At 40.9% G+C, this 19,035-nt stretch overlaps 1 protein-coding gene across 1 annotated transcript; it reads left to right on the forward strand.

The window, feature by feature from the left end:
- Nucleotides 1-3,858: 3,858 nt before the first annotated feature.
- On the forward strand, nucleotides 3,859-13,814 carry kcnmb2 (potassium large conductance calcium-activated channel, subfamily M, beta member 2). The gene is made up of 5 exons (XM_012860894.3): nucleotides 3,859-4,176; nucleotides 7,649-7,771; nucleotides 7,943-8,113; nucleotides 12,337-12,532; nucleotides 12,733-13,814. The coding sequence occupies exons 2-5, from the start codon at nucleotides 7,713-7,715 to the stop codon at nucleotides 13,015-13,017; spliced, it is 711 nt and encodes a 236-aa protein (XP_012716348.2). The 5' UTR covers nucleotides 3,859-4,176; nucleotides 7,649-7,712; the 3' UTR covers nucleotides 13,018-13,814.
- The last annotated feature ends 5,221 nt before the right edge of the window (nucleotides 13,815-19,035 follow it).

Genomic DNA, 19,035 nt, shown 5'->3' on the forward strand with positions numbered 1-19,035 from the left:
GTGCTGTTGGGCGCCATGGGATGGAGGTCCAGGAACGTGTTACAAGCTTCAGTTCCTTGCAGCCCAGCTTTGAGGTGGCAAGGTGCCTGAAAAACACCACCCCAGAGGTTTCCACAGGCAGACACAGAACAGAACAACTCCCTCTCATAACAGAAACCATGGAAAGCTTGTGTGTGCACTGAATGCATCTGGGAAAAGTCCTCACGTTTTTGGGCCGAAGAAGTTCTGGGGATTTTCTGCGGGTTTCAAGAACCGGGTGGTCCAGAATGACAACATAAAGCTAATGATATTTTTCCTCATTGTAATTTGCATTGAACATAAAAACGCTCATAACCCCCATGGAATGAATCAAAACCACGTCAAGGTTATATTTACTATATGTTATTTATAATAATATTTAGTATCTTGTTATTTTTGTCACACTACCAACATAAACTTCAATGTTTTTTATTGGGATGTCATGTTAGACATAACTGTGGCATGCAGTTAATACTTTGTTGTAATAACTGTTGCAGCTGTTTTGGATTATTGCCCGTTGCCCCTTTACAACCTTGTAATACACCTGCTTGTCCTTGAATGATGGGGATGGGGGGTGGGGAGGCCCCCACTGTCTCTGCAAGGCAGCAGGAATGCTTTGCACATTTAAAGACTAAATCGCTTTGGAAAACCGCTTAAGCTCAGTCTGTCTGGGCTGTAAATTGATGAAGTCATGCAACAGATTCTCAATCAGACTTAGGTCTGGACTTTGACTGGGCCATTCTATTACCTGATTATGCTTTGATCTGTGCCATCCCATTGTGACCGTAGTATGTTTTGGGTTGCTCTCCCACTGGAGCTGAACTGCTTTTGGTTCCAACTACAGCTGTAGTTGTTTGAAGCCTTCAGCAGGGTTTCCTCCAGGATTGCCCTCTATTTAGTTCAGTCTAGCTTCACAGCACCTCTGAGAAATGTTCAAGTCTCTGCTGAAAAGAGACATCCCCAAAGCATGATGCTGCCCCCTCCTCAGCACATTTTTTAGATTTTGTTTAATTGAAAAATGTAAAAAGCATGCATTGCTTCCCTTCCACTTTATAATTATGCACTACTTTGTGTTGGTCTATCATTTAAAATCCCAATAAAATACTGAAGTTCATGCCTGTAATGGCAAATAGGTTCATAGTTCCGCCAAGCATTGTAAACTCCAGGGTTGGCTCTACCAGAACTGTTCTCTGTTTTTTTTTATTCAGGTCTAAAGAATCTGACATTAGAAGCTGTGCTTTGAATTCCTTTTTATTTTAATTTTGCTACTTTTTTTAATCATGTTTCACGGTTTAATCTCAAAACTCAGTTACAGTATCTAGACCAGTCTCTGCAAAAACGGATCTAAAAATAAATAATATGTTCTTAAAGTCAATGTATTTATCCTTGATTTGAGCAGGTAAATAAGATTATCTGCCAATGGAATGAGTATTTTGTCCCCTAAAATAAGATAATTAGACCTCCTGCACTTGAAATAAGACGATTGAGATGAATTGTTCCTATTTTAAGTGCAAAATTCTTATTCCATTGGCAAATCATCTTATTTACCTGCTCAAATCAAGGACAAATACATACTTATACTTATTTATTTCTAGTTCGGTTTTTGCAGCTCATCTTGCTTTGATGAATCAGGATTCAGTTATGTTGTGCAGACGTAGCAAATGTTCCACTCACAAAAACTCACACAGTAAAGGAAGAGTAAATATTTAAACCCACTTTTTGCTGTTATTTTAATTTTTTTAATTTTAAGTTAGTTAAATTTACTACTAATACAGTTTAACTGACATAATTTTGATTGGGAGAAGGACTTCATCAGCTGGATATCTGTGAGAGTGCAGGAAGCTGATCTGAAGGACAACCAAAGGGGCTGGGCCTGCCTTAGCAACGGCAATATTGGCTTTTCATTTGTGATGTTGATGTATGATCAGTGGGTATATTTAATTCCGATCAGACCACAAGATTAATATCTTTTAGAGTAAAGGGTTGCAGCGCACAAGCGCAGAGCCCGATAGACCTCAATCAATTCTCAGGCCGTATGGTGTTTGATGTGTGTGAAACTGAAAATGAGGTGAAGAAATTGGACTGCAGCTCAGCTCATCTGCTTGCTCAGCGGGAGCTATTTTTAGTTACTGAGAAACAAAGAAGCAGCGTCGCCTTTCATGCCCCGTGTGGGTGTGTTGTTTCACCTCCAAATGGGAAGACAGGCTGGACTGTGCGGCTATGTTTAGGCCTCGCCTCAAATAATGAACACAGGTCCTCTCCATCTGCCCTTCCTGTTGTTTTTTTTTTTTTAAAGAAAGACTTTAGGCCAACATGCATTCACAGCGAATAGCATCCTGCAGTTCTCTCCTAACACTGTTTGATTTGATACAGCGGCACAGAGATAGACTCATGTAATCTCCCAAAACCAAATGGGGTACGGAAAGACTGCAGCCCAGCTCAGCTCGGGTCAGCCAGGAATAATCCCCCATCTGGTCCGATTGTTGAGGAAATGAATGCTTATAGAGAAGTTAAGGAACAGCAAAATAGCTGGAAGAGCGAAAGGAAATAGACAAGCCTCTGCAAATTCTGCAAGGCTGCTCCTAAGTGGCCATTTATTCTGCCTATATCAAAGAGGTGGCCCTGTGAATTTTTATGAGCAGTGACATTCAAGTTATATTTGGTATAACATGAAAAAGTGTGACTTATTTATTTACGTGCCCTGTCCTGCATGGCAAAGCAAACGGTATGGTGGGTCTGGTCGCCTTACAGCGTCGGGGAATATTTGCTCGGCCAATTGGGGAGTGACAGCGTTTAGTATTGGTGCGACAAGACAACCACAGTCCCAACACACAACATCAAACCGACAACAACAAATGGTGTGACTAAAATTAGTGGATAGCACTACAACCCATCAGCCAATGCAAAAGTTGGTTACCATGACTACTTTTTTTATGTCCTATTTTCTATCTACATTTTATTCCTACTTGCTTTTATTCTGTTTTACTTTGCTATATTTTAATCATGTAAAGCACTTTCCATTGTCTTTGTACTGAATTGTGCTATATAAATAAATTTGCCTTGCCCTTGCCTTGCCTGATAAAACCATAGCTGACCAATGGTTTTTAATGTTCAAACCTGGGATAACATGATTGGTTGTCTAAAGCTACAGACTGAAATATTATGTGTACTACTGCAAGAAAGGGACTTCTGTGTTTGACCTTCATCATAACATGTCTGAATGTGGTAGCGTTGCCGGCATGTAACATCCTGCCGTTTATAGACGTTCAGATGCTGTTGTGAATGTTTGGCTTAAGACCAAATGCAGTAACAAAAGTAAAGAGTTGGCGAGTATGAGAATGGTTACTGTGGAGACTTAAAGCGTCAGAGTGATTTCTGAGGCAAGTCATCCTGCTGCTTGGTTATCATGATTATCAGTCTCTCGTACAATTTGATCTAAATCTGAATGAGAGAAACACAATTTTTGTTTATTGTATATTTTGTGATATTTTAGGAAATGACAAAGAATGACCTGCTATATTCCGTTCTTTTACGACTACAAGTGCATTAGTTAACAATGCAACATGGAAATAGACATCTGAAAAATCAGATACCATCTGCAATATCCGCTGTAATGAATAAAGTTGGTAATTTCTGCATAGAACAATTCCAACAAGCATCTACAGAACAAAAAGTTAAACTCAAAGGAGCCAACATTAAAGTTAAACTCAAAGGAGCCAACATTAAACAAATTAAAAACGCTTGTGCTGCACTGACACCTAGTGGCCAATTCTAGCCACATTTGCGTGTCCAACTGCTTGACATTGAAGTTGTGCATTTGTGACGTGAAGGCATAGATATTTCAAAGAGTGGATTCTGGCTGTGAAGCAAGGCCTCCATCAAATATAGAACAGGGCGCAAACAGTCACGGTCACGTCTTCTGAGAGATTGTGCAAGACCAATTGGTTTTGAGCAGGACCTGCATTGTGGAGAGAACTCACATGACCGCCAAAGGCATGGCAGGCATCCAGATCACTTGGGGTAAGAGTTTAAACGAGAGGTGGCCAGCTGCTGTCCCTTACCATCCGGACCTTGTTGGGAGAGCCACTGCTGACACTTGTAGTCTAAAGACTGGATTATCTCCACAGTCCAGCGACAGGAGGTGGAATCCCTCTGATTGTACGTATTACCACCTTTACTTGATTTCAGCTGACACTAGTCACTTGGCACAGCTGGGGGGGTTTAGGCTTAATGTTTTGGGGAAATAGGAGGTTAAGGCAAGCTCTAGGCTAAAGACAGTTATTATAGGTAATCCAGGCCACACTAGAAATCTGGCACTATCTGTAAGGCAAGGAAGGTGCAGAGGTGTGATTTATTACATTGCAACGTGATTATAGAGTGGTTCAGATTGAAGCACAGGTTAGGTTTTCTAAACCGCTGTACACGATCATTCAGAACAGGCTCTTCTATGATTGAGACAATAAACATTTTTCAACACTTCTTTTAACAGCCACAGTTCAGCTACACAGCTACAGCTGCTACAAAAATGGTAACGGTTGGATCAATAAAATCAGTATTTCTATTGTTTTTTTTGGTTCACTGAAATTCACTTTTTTTAAATGTTTTCGGAAGGATTTGTTTTCCATTTTTAAATGTGTGTCTTTCAGAAAGACACATATTTAAAAATGTACTTGGGTGCACTGGGTAGCTCAGTTGGTAGAGCAGGTGCACCATTTGCAGAGGCTAAAGACCTTGGATCAGTTGTCCTGGGTTTGATTCCTGGTCTTGGTCTAATTGCTGCGAGTCTTCCCCTTCTCTCTTTCCCTTCCCTCTTATTTATTTACTCTTCAATAAAGATCCTCAAAGCCACAAAATGTACTTAGTAGAATTTGATGGATTTTATCTTACATTTTACTGAAATAAAAAAAATGTCAGTTGCTAAAATTAATTAGATTAATCTGACAAGTTTGAATCGATTTAAACTGAATATTGAAAATGTACAATTTATATTTTAATAATTAAATGGTAGTAGAAACCAATACCTCCACTCTCAACAGTTCAGTAAAAGCAGGAATACTGCATGTATTTAACATGTCTCAATCCAGAACTATCTTCCTTAACATGCATTTAAAGCGTACACGCTCAGATCGGTCAATAACATACTAACATACTAATTGATAGGCGGGATTGATAGGTGCTATACTAAACTGGTGCAGTCGTGTTGGAAATTATAAATCTGGGCAAAAACAAAGGTTAATTGTGGGGTTTTTCGTGGATCCATTCTCAGGCCACTTTTATTTAACATCAATATGATCTTCAAGTATAGATTATTGAGCTCTGTAACATTCCTTAGGAGTTTGCATTCTCACTCAACTGCAAGTACACACACACACACACACACATACACACACACACACACACACACAATATGAATACGCTCGCGTATTCATATTGTGTGTATGAAAATTACAGTATGAAATTACAGATCGCAGGAACTATTGAAAGCAGTTACTGGGAAAATAGCAGATGAGTCACGAACATCATGGACGTCAGAGAACTGGCATACTTAGATGTGGGCAAAGGGGACTGACAAAATCAAGCGGGTCAGTTAACCCAGGGACAGCATGCTCACAGATAGTCTTGGACACAATGCAGAGACACAGTCTATCAGATAACACGCAACTGGTGACACATTATACCAGGGATGCCATGTGGGACAGTGTACTTGCATGGGAGTGGACCTACATTCTAGATTCCTCTTTTCTTTTCCCGTTTTGAACCTGTAAATAGCCTCATTACTGATCTGTACCATGTCTCGTTTAGGTTAAATGTGTTAAAGGATAGTTCCTGTTACGAGAGTCATTTCCTACTAAAGAAGTTCTATTCAATGAAGACTGATCCTCCAGCGTGAAAGGATCGGGCAAGGCGCAGGGGCGGCTAACCACCGACAGGGGGCGGTAGACATTAACGCACACAAATAGGGTTTAAATTAACATTTAAAGGCTAATTGACTAAGTGTGATTGGGTGAATGTGGCTTTTGTGTAAAGCCCTTTGAGTGGCCAGTATGACTAGAAAAACACTATATTCAATCCATTTCCCATTTACAGGTCTAGACTCAGGAAGTGGGCAGCCCCACACATCCTGGACAAGATCTGTTCAAACTTTAACATTAAAGCTGGTGATAAAGAGCTGTTTGCAAAAACCGACAGTCAGGTAGTTCCTTTAGGCTGTCTTTAGGATGAACGCAATGAACACCTTGCTTTGCTACTCTAGTACAGTGGGAAAGAATAATGTGCATATTTGCACTATTCTAAACGGTTTTCTTTTGTAAACAAATGTGTGTATATAAATAGATAGATTGATGATTTCCTACATATTCTACCAGTCTTGCATTATTCAGTTACTTTCTCTGTGTTCATTTTTGTCTTGTTGCCACATTCTCAGTTTATTCTTGTGTTCTGTTCTTTGTATGTTTGTATGTATTCCTCTTAGATCAGTGTTACCCTTGGTTGGTAGTTTCTTTGTGTCTTAGTTCAGCTCCATGTGTGTTAGTCAGTCTCCCTCCCTCAGCTTCGATGCTTTCATCGTGCTTCGCCTGTTCCACATGTCCTCCGATTAGCTCATGTGGTTGTTTTGTGATTTTCCACTCCTGCCTCGGTATTTAAGCTCCTTGGTGGATTCTTCTGTTACAATGCCCGTTTCTCTGTCTGTGCTCCATACCCTGTTCCCTCTGTTTTAAATCCTTCACCAAGCTCATCACAAGTTCTAGTCTGCATTTTGGTCCAGCTCACAATCTACAAAGCAGACTGTACTGTATATGTATGTACAAGTGTCTTAAAAACTGCATTACCTTCAAAGCTTCTACATTTGTATTTAAAAACCTGTACACTGCGAGCATGGGAAACTGAACTCAAGGAACTGCACAATAAGCTGATTCTGATTGTAGAGTAATTGGTAATAAAAGTTGCGTTTCGGAGATAGCTCATTCTGACCAAAAAACACACCAAAATAAACCCCCTATAATTAACATATTCCAAACATACATTTGTGGTGATATTCAATACGTTTTGCTATCAGTAAGGGGTCTCCACTGACTCTTAATGTATTATAAAAACCCTGACCCAAGACTGCCTTCTATGTATTGGCCATTCATTCATTTAAATCAAAGTTATGGCTGTTATTTATGGAACTAATTCTGGGTAAATTAAGGCACGTTCTCTTGTTAAATGTCATTGCTGCGGACTCAATGACTATGTGTTGACAGCACAAATGTTCAGGAAACAGAAGGTTGGGTTTTTCAGCTGGGTCTCATCAGCTTTAAAGCACCTTTCAGCTGTAGCCACCCATCATTCTGTTTGCCCTTTGGAGCATTTCTTTGTGTTCAAAATGAGATGTTTACCTGGAATCCACTGTATGAGGAGTGCTTTCGGGCCCAACGTACCATTATGAAAAACTGCTTCCTGGGTTAGTGGAAAAAGCTTTATTCTCTAGTGAACTGGAGTTTTCAAGGAATAAAGAGTGTAAAATGCATCAAAGGTAAATTCTTATGTGACATTCTCTTGACCTAGTTACTTTATAAGCCAGAATATAGGTAATAAAATGTGACAATTCATTATAACAGCTGAACATAAAACTACTATTTCTTCACAGGAGTTTCCAGCAGTCCCTTCGCTCCGCTTCAGCAAGTAGACGACCGCCAAGGTCATCAGGAAATATGTTTTTTGTGGCAGGGGCCAGAAATGCTGCAGGATCAGGAAGAGAAAATGAGAGGAGGTAACTGATGGTTTCAACATTTCAGGGCTAAAAATACTCACAGAAGATTTATACGGGTAAAAAGTTCCTGTGTTGCTAAGAGAGCTAATGTAAACAACCAAAACCGATTCTATTTCCATTTCAGCACTTTAAAAACAGGAAGAATGATGCAGTCTCACTCTCTGTTATTAGGTCGATTTACCAGAAATTTCGTGATGTGGATTTATTGGACAAGAAAAAAACAGTGACAGCTCTCAAGGCTGGAGAAGATCGAGCCCTTCTTCTGGGACTTGGAATGATCCTGTGTTCAATCATGATGTACTTTGTGCTGGGAATCACGGTTATACGCTCATATGCAGACAGGTACTGGTCTGGTGGTACTGTGTCTAAAGGTACATTGCTCAGAAATGCATTTACTGAAACGATCTTTGCACTGACTGGACTGCATCGCACCTAGATTTAAAAATCAACTACAGCATGGATGATTTCAGCAGCGTTTTTGTGAGGTCTCCAGGGTGCATCAGGGACACTGTTGACTACCCATTACGCATGATGAAGCATGAGAATTTCCAGACTGCTCCGAGCTTGCGCCAAACTTCTGTGGTGAGATTGCAGTGGCCTAGTACTGTAGTGTGAGCATATCTGGGTTGTGCAATGGCGGGACTGGTAGCAGCAGTTTTCACTAAGATGTGGGCTACCTAATCATGCATATACTCGCTGAAGGTGCTCAAGGTAAATCATTGTAATCTAATACCTTATTAGCATGAGACTGATGAGGTCCCTTGCTAAGGGAAATCAGTACACACTGATCTCCCCATGAAACAAGGCTTCTACCTAAGAGAAGTACACCACCCCAAATTGCACATAGGCTGGTTGACCACAAAAAGTTCTGAGTCATCCAAGTTTCAGTTCAAGTTTTTAAAGTGTGCCTGTCACAATGTCACAGAAATGTCCTGCCACTCACTGTATTTAGCTTTTCAGAGGAGGTGTTTAAAGAGAAACAGGAAACACAATGAGCTGCTTAGTTAATAAGACAATGATTCTTAAGAAAACATACAGTACTTCCTGCTTGTAAAGAAATTCAGCTCAACTCATAAAAATCCATTGATTTTTCTTTTCAATCTACAATGATTAATAATCAGCGAAACAGTTTTTTGGCTTTTGGGTGCAGCAGGTTGAAACAGCTGCTTTCTGTAGATTGTGACGATTAATCCTCGCTGTGGTGGCAGCATTGTATCAGCATGGCTTGGGCATTAGAAAACACTTTCACGTTAGTTGGTCCCAGAGACTGAGGCTAATGACCAGACAGAGAGGTCAAAACAAGAAATTAAAACAGCTCCAATTTCAAAAACACCATTGCAAGTTCTGAAAAGGCAATGAACATTTAAACTCTCCATGTTTGCATCAAATGGTTGTTTACACAGAAACTGATTATCATTTACACAGGAAGAAAAGGTGGGAGGCGTTATGACACCAATTAACTCGCTGTGTGAAACGTCCACTGGGAATATAAAGCACTTCTGTGTAAAGTAACTACCCGGATAGGTAATGCAGCGCAAAACTATTTGCTTAAACACCCATAATGTTTTTGGATTTTATGTTGCTTCATTTTCAGAGAGTCTTTCCAGAAATGCTATACATATACATTTATCTGTGTTTCACATAGGATAGCCATTGGTTGTTAGCGCACCAGCTCATACCTCTATAAATGACACCAAAATGTAAACATGATGACAATTTAAAGATTATCAAACAGAGTTGCTTTAAGATAGTAGGAAAACACTTTGAATTTGCCCCGTCTTGGATTACCCAACAGCTTCAGGCTGCTGGATCAACCATCCATCCATCCATTTTCTACACCCACTTGTCCTTGCGGGGGCCCTTCTGGGGTGGTAATTGGGCGGGATAGACCAGACCAACGAAGGCCAACACAGAGGCACACAGGATGAACAAACCAAACACTCACACACTCACTCCTAAGGCCAATTAAGAAAGACGACTTAACCTAACAGTTTTGTTTTTGGACTGTGGCTCCTACAGCCTGCACACAGGATGACCTAATCTAAAGCTATACTCAATGAAGATGCAAAGAGAGTTTGGCTTAGTAGAGATCAGTTCAGACTTTTGTTTTCCCTCAGGGAGAATTGTGTTTTAGGTTAATATTTTAGAAAACACAAAAACAGGTTCCACAAGACAACAATAATCACGATACAAACAACCTGACCAATTGAGCAACAGTATATTATTTTAAATAATTAGTATTTTAAATAAGTAGTATTTTAAATAGTTAGACAAATTAGTTTATTTCCCCCCTAAATGCAGAGAAGGATTTGGTTCATCCAGAACAAAAACAACTCTAATATATTGCACTTATCCCTGGGAGGCCTATAGCTATGGCTTCTGACTAGATGGAAGAAGAAGGATGATCACTATTGGCTAAAATTAACCTTGATTTACTCCAGGTTTGTGTATGCCAAATTTTCAATATGAACAGTTACAGTTGGCAAGATACTGACAGCTTAAAAACCTTTACGAAAAACCTTGTTGAAAAATCCCTGACCATCAGTTTTTTTTTTGCCCCTTTAAGCCCCAGTTCCAATGACCTTACTCGATTAGGCCCGCCCAGTTTGGTTCTTCCTCGCTCGGTTTAACTCTGCGCGGTTTATGTTTTGACCGGCTTAGAAAAACCTGGAAGAGGGAAACGCCTCCTAGGGGTTGCTTCATAGCCTGGCCAGCCAGACTGACTTAAGCCATATACACTGCATATCAGTCTGGAAAGGAGCTGTTAGAGCCCAATTTCAAAGGAGGGTCTAACAGGTTACATGAGCTTTGAATCAATCGGATAACTGCGGATATCACGCAAAAAATTCCAAGCTAGGCGGTCTGGTTTTTGTAATTTGTAGTCCGTCAAACATGTCATGCCATCGAGCAAACTTTCCAATAAACAAATTTTGCTGCTTTTGTCTAAATAAAAAAAATAGAGGATACATGGTGTGCTCACATGTACTTTCTTAAATTCCCAAGGCACCAAGCAACAAAAATCTCTGTATGTATCTTGACTGTTATGGTAGCAGAAAAGCGCTGCTGCATTATGGGTAATTCTGCTGCAGAGAGTGACACATCGTAAAGTCCCGCCTCCCGCGCTGTGATTGGTCCGGTCTGTTTTAGACCGGAGAGTATGGAGCCGTAGCAGGCTGACTTACGCCCTGTGTAAAGTCAGTCTGGCTGACCAGGCTGGTGGCTTTAGTCCCCGTCCCCCATAACCCATGTCTTGTCTCCGACATTGACACTTTAAAGAAATCTGCAAGAAATGGCAAACAATAAAACGAAACAAAAAAACATTATAAATAAAAACATAGAAAAAAGAAAAATACAAATAATGTTAGTATAGCCCTGCGATGGACTGCCGACCTCTCCAGGGTGTACCCCGCCTATGGCCCACTGACAGCTGGAGATAGGCAATAGCACCCCTCACAACCCCATAAGGGATAGACGTGTTAGAAAATGGATGGATGGATGTTAGTATAATTGTATATGTAAATTGTCTTGAATATTTTTTAAGGATAAATAATCCACCGGGATAAATATCTGGATCACACATCAGCTTAAAACTAATAATAAAATAAGCTTTAGTTCCTCCCCGCAGTGTCACTCTGCCTGCAACGGTAAAACAGTGTGTGTGTGTGTGAGTGTGAGAGTGAGACAGAGAGAGAGAGAGAGAGAGAGAGAGTGAGACAGAGAGAGAGAGAGAAGCAGAGGGGGAAGGCGAGGGCTGTCTGACTTGCCCCAAAGTTTGAGTTTAACTTTAGAGCTTTATAAAAATTTTCCCTCAGCCATGTCGGGGGTGACGAGAATACGTAAATAGTGCAAAAGATTTTTAACCGCGGTGAAATAATTATTATAGGTTGGGTTTTACATATTCGTGCTGCGAGATTATTGGTCAAAATAGTGAGACTCCCTGTCTGCGAGCTCTCAGCGGGCCGCTCTGTGACAGCTAGTCCCCCCGGCTGCTCTCGGTCTGTAAGGCAGACAGCAACTGCCTTCTACCACACGGTGGACGGATCAGCTTTGGTGAACACATTTTTTTTATCAAACACTCTTCAGAGACAAAACATAACAGCTTTCAGTGTAAAATGAGAGTAATCTGTCACAGCGCCTCTCGGTATAGAAAGCTCAAGTGTCCTTTTTCTTTTCTTTTCTTTTTCTTCTGCCGCGCTTCATGGTTTGTAAATAGTAAAATTATATTCCGGTTTGACCCACTCCATTCATATTGGTCCTTAATATCAATGTAATCGCTCTTCAGTTTTTCTGGACTTCCTTGGAGAAAAATCTTCCAAATTTCTCCTCCGCCTCGGCCAATCACCGAAAAGCAGCGTGTTGGCATCAAAACTCTGCTCGAGTCCACTCGGTTTCACCCTGCTCTTGATCAAGCGGGCGGAGCCGAGTGGCACACGGCCACACTGTGGCGGTGGGACTGGGGCTGTTGGTACAGACTCCAGCCTTAAATTATAAAGCAAAAACAAAAAACTGAGATAGACTTCTTTTTCATTTCAATTAAACTAAATCTTTCTTTTTTGTTTGCACAGTGTGTGGACAGAGGAGGGAACATGCGTTGTCATCAACTCCACGATCACAGGGGACATGAACTGTTCATACAGCTGTGGGTCAGACTGCTGGAGAGTGTCCAGATACCCCTGCCTGCAGGTCTACGTGAGCATCAACAGCACAGGCCGTATCAGCCGCCTGTCCCACAACGAAGAGACGCAGGACGCTAGCTCTGAAGTAAGTCCAGTGGCAGAAAGAAAACCCTGGGAAATGTTGAAGCATTTCAAATGTTGACAGCAGGAGTCACAGGTTGGCCCAGTCACCACTCAGAAAGCGACTGTTAGTGTTCAGCGTTGCGGTAAAAGGCAACTTGGCTGCAGTGACAAGAAACTGCAAGGACTTCTTGTCCCGTTTAACCTTCGGTGCTCTCCTTGCAGTGTGTCTACGTGCCCCGGTGTCAAAAGGACAGCGCCGCCATGCATGCCGTGATCGTGAACATTTCCGAGCACTTGAAGACCAACCAGCACGTCTCCTGCTACTACGACCCTGGCGAGCAGCAGGAGGCCGTGCTCCTCACCAGGCTCTACGACCACAGTGTTGTCCTCCACTCGTTGCTGTGGCCCTCGTGCACGCTCACGCTGGGGGCCCTCATCATTGTGATGGTGAAGCTCACGCAGTACCTCTCCAGGCTTTGCGAAGAGATAGGGAGGATCAAGAGGTGAATTACGCGCATCAGCTCTGGAAGCCAGACACAAAAAGGTTTGGGTGATTGACATTAGACGCGAGAGGCATTTTTAAATCTGGTGAACTTGCCTTGACCTTTAGCAGACTTTCCTCCCTGGCTGAAGCTCTGAAAACTTCCACTGAGCAGTGAGGATGTATTTGTTTATAAAAGTGGACTGGATGTTCCTGGCTGGAAGCTGACAGTCATGGAACTGGCTGTTCCTGTGAAAACAGACTTTTTTTTTTTTTTCCTGCGCGGTTTTAAAATGCAGCAAAGCATCTGAGAGTACACGTGTCTTTTTTTTTTTTATCATGATCAGAATGTGCTTCTTTGTCAAATCCATCCTATAAGCTGTTGTTTTGCATTTTTAACCCAAGAATTATGTGAGTTTTCAGAGAGAGGTTTGGAGTGACCAGAGTTTTCTCCATGTGTCCGGACCATAATACTGTCCCACCCCCACCTGTTTCCCTTTATTCATGTTTATGTGATCAGATGCGACTGATCTGTGTTACAAGGAACCTTTTTCCAGTACAGAGGCCTTCCAGCCCCAATCCCTGGTTGGGCTTCCTGTTAAAAAGAACAACAAGATTGGCAAGCACTGAGCACCGGCCATAGAAGCATTTACACAGGGTGTCAATAGCTGGAGGGGGTGCTGCTGAAGGAATTCCAAAAATAAATTAAATAGAATGAAATCGATGATAGTAATGATGTACAATCCTTACCGGCACCCTTTGTTTATGCCCTGCATTGAAAATAAAAATTCGGAGAAGCTGAACACAAGCCCTGTGGCTCTGATCTGATGTTTCTCGTTTTTTTTTTATTATTATATCTCCCGCTGACTTCATTAAATGTGCTGAAAACTGAACCTTCCTACCATTGTGCAACAATCAGCTCAGAAAGGAATGTTTAACCTCTTAAGATCAGCCCCTCTCACCCCCTTTTTTCTGAATTTGGTGCTCAAAATAACACACTTAAATCTAATCACAGTGTATTAATTAATTCCACACTCCATTTAAATAATATTGGTTTAATTTTAGATAATATGTGGATACCAAATTTGCTATTTTTAACAAAAGTAAATTTACAGTAAGTAACCTAGAAAAAAAGGAAAAAAGGTTCAACTCCTCCCCCATGAATTCCTTTCCAATTTTTTATTTATTTATTTTACATTATCTTAATTATAGTTTGCCGAGTTTCTGGGAGTTAATATAACTTTTTTGTTTTTTCAAATTTTTTTCACATTTTCCTCAGATGGCAGCTCGTTTAAGTAGCTCTGTTACTTTGATTCAGATTTTTTTCTCCTTTTTAAAAACTTGTATTCCTCATTTTTGTTGTTGAAGCATTGCTAAATTGGTTGATTATTCCCTCTGGTTTTGGATTCTGTGCTGCTAAACAAGTAAAAAGAGCCTTAAGGGAAGAAGATAGGGAATTACTGAGCTGCATAGTGAAGCAACTTAAAGTCAAGATAAGAGACATCAGGAAGGCTCACAGGAAGAAGACAGAGAAAGCTCCAGCAGAACATTATCAGAAATGTGTGATCAGGGATGAAGAATATCTGGCAGGAGGATTAGATAAATCGAAATCTGGACAGTAGCAAAGAACGGATCAAGTTTTTCAATAGGTTCAGTACTGGACCAAGTTCAATAGCCTCCTCTCTGGCCCACAGCCAAACCAATGTACCATCACCCTTTGACTCCCAGCTTTACAGTCACACTGCAAAGGTTTCAGCTTTCACCTCGGTGATGAATCCTTCTGCTTTTACATCTTCTTCAACCAGATCAGGAGATGCTGGTTCTCCACCTGCCTCCCTGAACCGGAACAAGGCTGGAGGTCTAGATAATCTCAGTCCCAGATCCCTGAAGGCCTTTTTGTGGAGCAGCTTGTGGGGTTCTGCAGCACATCTTCAACCTTAGCCAGACTCAGAACTAGGTTCCAGGACTCTGGAAAATATCCTGTCCAGTTTCAGTACCAAAGAAAGTTCAACCAACAATCCTCAATGAAGTTTCTGAAATCCCACATTGGCATAAAGCTGGTTCAACAGATCCCTGTCATTTAGGTCAGTGGATGATGCAGACAATGTGGGACTGCATTACGTCCACCAAAACCTCGAGCCTCCAGGGACATATGCAAGGATCCTGTTTGTAGACTTCAGCTCTGATCATCTGTCAGTGGATCATGGACTCATGGAAAGCTCCGGTCAAGTACCGCTGCTCAACCACAAGAAAGGGTATTATTTTCATTGATGTTATCTTAATTAGCCTATACAGCTAATGATTGTAATGACATGGAGCTAAACCAGTGACAGCAGGTAGATGATGAGGAGTACTGGAAAAACAGAAGCTATTTTTACCGTTTTACATTGTTAAGCATCCTTTTCACTGATTCAGATTGTTTGGGCTTACGTTGCTTTGGTAACCCAGTGTTTTTTTTTTTTTTTTTAATCTTTGGTTTTCACATCTTGTGCAATGGAACTTTGCGGATTAATAGGTCCCCCATAAAATAATCTGCCCATAAACAATATAAAAAATACAACTATCTTTCTACCAATGAGAGGCAGCTCTTGCTGTTTTGGTTTAATTGTGAACTAAGGACACTCCACAAGAGAACATGCAGGGAGGCAAGGTAATTTTAAGTGCCCGCTACTCAATAAATTTATAGTTTAATTTAAGTACTTAAACGAGGAGGAGGATCTGAGTGTGTTCAAATTGTAAGCAGTGGAGTCCTACAGCCCAGTTTTGGGTTTTTTCTTAGAGCACACAGTACTTTGCTTTTGTGCTGTGAAGTACTTTGCTCACTTTTCAAACTGTCAATTTTCTTGTTTGAACTTAAAAACACTGGTAGAATATTTTAAGAAAAGCTGGTTCTACATATATTTCATAAAATATTTTATGCACTGTGTGGAGAAAACAAACCTTTGCTTCTTCTCATTTGGTGCTCACAGTGGCCCGCTCCAAAGCACGACTGAACCAGTCCTGCCGTATATCTTTAAGAGCAGTCTAAGTCCGTTCCAAGAGCTCGGCCTTGCACTCCCACATTCAGCCTGAATGAAGTACGGAGGTTCCCATTGCATAAAAAACATTGGTTGACAGTACAGCAAACACCAGGAGTGAGGAAGCCCTTAAAGCGTGTTTATGTGTGGTTGCTGTTGCTTAGTTGTAATCAACACAGCTATGTGTGGAACTAGAGGTTCAGTGGGTTTTTTTCTGCAGGAGAAAAGCAGCTCTTTAAAAAAGGCCGAGTAAGACTGATATGAGCAGGACTCCTTGTTGTGGGTGTGCATGCAGATTCTTGTGGATTGTTTTGTAGAGCGTGGGTTTGTAGCTAACATCTCTTCTTTCGTTCAGATCTACTCTGTCAGACAAGGGTGGTCCCTCAGCAAGGTTTTTTTTTTTCCACTTTTGCAGCTGGGACTGTGACATAATGAGGAAATTACTCATCTAAAAGGAACTTGTTCAGCTGATTTAAGAAAAATATATTATTCTACTTGCAGCAGCTCAGTTTTTTCTTCTGCAAAAGCAGTAAAAGTATAGCCTGCTTGTTCAGCTAATGTGAGCCAGATCTGATAGAAACAGGAACCACCAAGCACCAATATTGGATATTTGATACTCTGCTCTTTTACTTCTTGTGTAATATACAAGTAAATTACAAAATTTCACCCATTTTTTTTCAGATGAGTTAGATGGAAAAAAATGGGAAGCAGCACAGTTAGTATTATTAAGAAAAATATCTTAACAGATCTAAACATTTAAACTACCCCAGTTCAGAGTGAGTTCTTGGTGGCCCTAACAAAGCGGACTGACAGGAAACCTAATCCATAGAAGAAATGTCTCTGCTGAAACAATGGAAGGGCTTCCAAAGCTGAAAGCCTGGAAAACAGAAAATAAACAACAAAAGATGTAAAAAAAAAAAAAAAAAAAACCCCAAGAACAAATGGTCAAAAATGGCAAGCAAACTGTAAGTAAGGAAGTGTTTATTTAACCTGTTAAGCTAAGTAAACCATCCTCCACAATTAAACAGAAGAAAACATGACTGTAGTGGGTTTAATCCGGGCACAGTGGGCCTCTCAAATGGCGGGAAATATAATATCCATCCGTCCAATCGTCCATTGTCTTCTGCTTATACAAGATCAGATTGTGAGGGCAACAGGTCCAGGAGGGAAACCCAGAGGAAATACAGCTCTTCCATCATATTCTGGTCTTTCCCGATTATTAAAACATGTTCCATTCTGGGTTGTACCCCGCAAAGCTGGACTTTGAGGTCTGACATAAAATGCATTTTTAAACAGTGAACTGGCTGCGCCCTTCGGCAGACTTCCCTCCCAGGCTGAGACTTTTAAAATGTCCCCAGTGCAGGGAGGATGTATTTGTTTATAAAAGTGGACTGGATGTTCCTGGTTGGAAACTGACGGATGTGGAAGTGGCTGAAAACAAAGATTTTTTTTTTCTGCATGTTTTCAAACCGTTGTTAAGCATCTGAGAGTACGTGTTCCCCTGTGTGTCTGATTATTTAACACGGTTTATGATCAAAATGTTCTCCTGAAGTCACATTGTAAAAGTTTTTCGGTTGCATTTTAAATCCAAGCAATGTGAGAGATTCCAGAATAAGCGTCCAGAGTTTTCGCCATCTGTACGGAGTATTGAAGTTACACTGTTTGAAAACTACATACAAGTTTATTTGATGAGAGATGACTGATCTGCATTACAAAGTAGCCTTTGCCTTCAGGAAATACATTTGAAAACTACTTCCGAATTTAGACAGTGGTTATTTTTTATTTTTGCCATTCCGTTTATGTATCTTACTAGAAATACAAACGTTTCAGACAGCATTATTATTCCAATAACAATCCATAGGTTATATAATTTCAGCAGGGGTAGGAATGATAATTGGTTAGCCATTACTCAGGCAAGTAGATCAGGTATTTTTTTGTTTTTTTGGTAATTTAAATTATAGTTTTCTTACAGTGAGAATCTCATTCGATCCCATTTCCAATTGTTACCCAGTTTGTCGGTTTAGAGAGAAAACCAGAAGGTGCTTTATTATTATTATTCGACTGCTGGTTCGACCTCGATAACAACCTGATCAGACTTTACTGAACCGTTTGCACAAGTTGAAATAACTCATGCTAGACAGTCAAATCGTGCTCTGTAAAAATATCAGTGCCGTTAGTTTGTGTTAATAACGTTACTTTCCACATGGGAATTGATTTGTTTAGTTGAAACAACAATAGAGTTTTCACCTGCTAAGTTGTTAGCATAAGCTAGTGCAAACTGTGTTAATCATTTACATTTTAAGCAAGCAACTGGTCGTGAAGACAAATTGCACGTTAACAAACAAAAAGAACTCACCGGCTCTTTATTTTAAATCGTGCTTTTGTTGGTGTTATCACCTCTCCAAGCTCTGAAACCACACTTTATCCCACCCAAACTGCAACAGAGAACAACAACTCCAGGCTACAAGCTAAATCATATAAGGCTGCAGCAGCTCCTCACTTTGGATCATCAGATCACATCTCTGTGGACCTGATCCTTGTGTACAAACCATTGATCTGCAGAACCAGACCCAGCATCAGAACCATTCAGGTTTGGACCAAAGAGGTCTGCTCGGCTTTACAGGACTGCTTAGAACTCACACGCTGATCTGGGGGAAAATGCATCATCTGTACTGTTCTATATTCACTTCTGCTAGACGTGAGTTGAGAAAAGGCATCCAGAAGGCAAAGCACAGAAGCAGCGCATCGAGAATAACTTCAGTAGCAACAACCGATGCAACATGTGGAGAGGCATCAGGACCTTCATTGACTATAAGCATGTCGACCAGAAGCTCAGCAGTGACCCAGCTTTCCCAGACACCTTAAACAGCTTCTTCGCACGCTTCAACTCTCTAAACAGCAGAAGCTCTGAGCATCTTCCTCAGCCGGAGCATCAGCCTCATATCCTGCTGCTGCACCAAGTCACCTCCTCCTTAAAGTAGATCAACACCAACAAGGCTGCAGGTCCAGACATGGTGACAGGTTGGA

This window comes from Fundulus heteroclitus, chromosome 6 (genome assembly GCF_011125445.2).
Source record: "Fundulus heteroclitus isolate FHET01 chromosome 6, MU-UCD_Fhet_4.1, whole genome shotgun sequence".
NCBI classification, from domain to species: domain Eukaryota; kingdom Metazoa; phylum Chordata; class Actinopteri; order Cyprinodontiformes; family Fundulidae; genus Fundulus; species Fundulus heteroclitus.

Excerpts from the sequence above, each read along its gene's own strand:
- kcnmb2 (XM_012860894.3), top strand. The coding sequence starts at position 7,713 with ATGTTTTTTGTGGCAGGGGCCAGAAATGCTGCAGGATCAGGAAGAGAA. Across the intron at positions 7,772-7,942 it reads GGAAGAGAAAATGAGAGGAG|GTCGATTTACCAGAAATTTC; the intron begins GTAACTGATGGT and ends CTCTGTTATTAG. Across the intron at positions 12,533-12,732 it reads CGCAGGACGCTAGCTCTGAA|TGTGTCTACGTGCCCCGGTG; the intron begins GTAAGTCCAGTG and ends CTCTCCTTGCAG.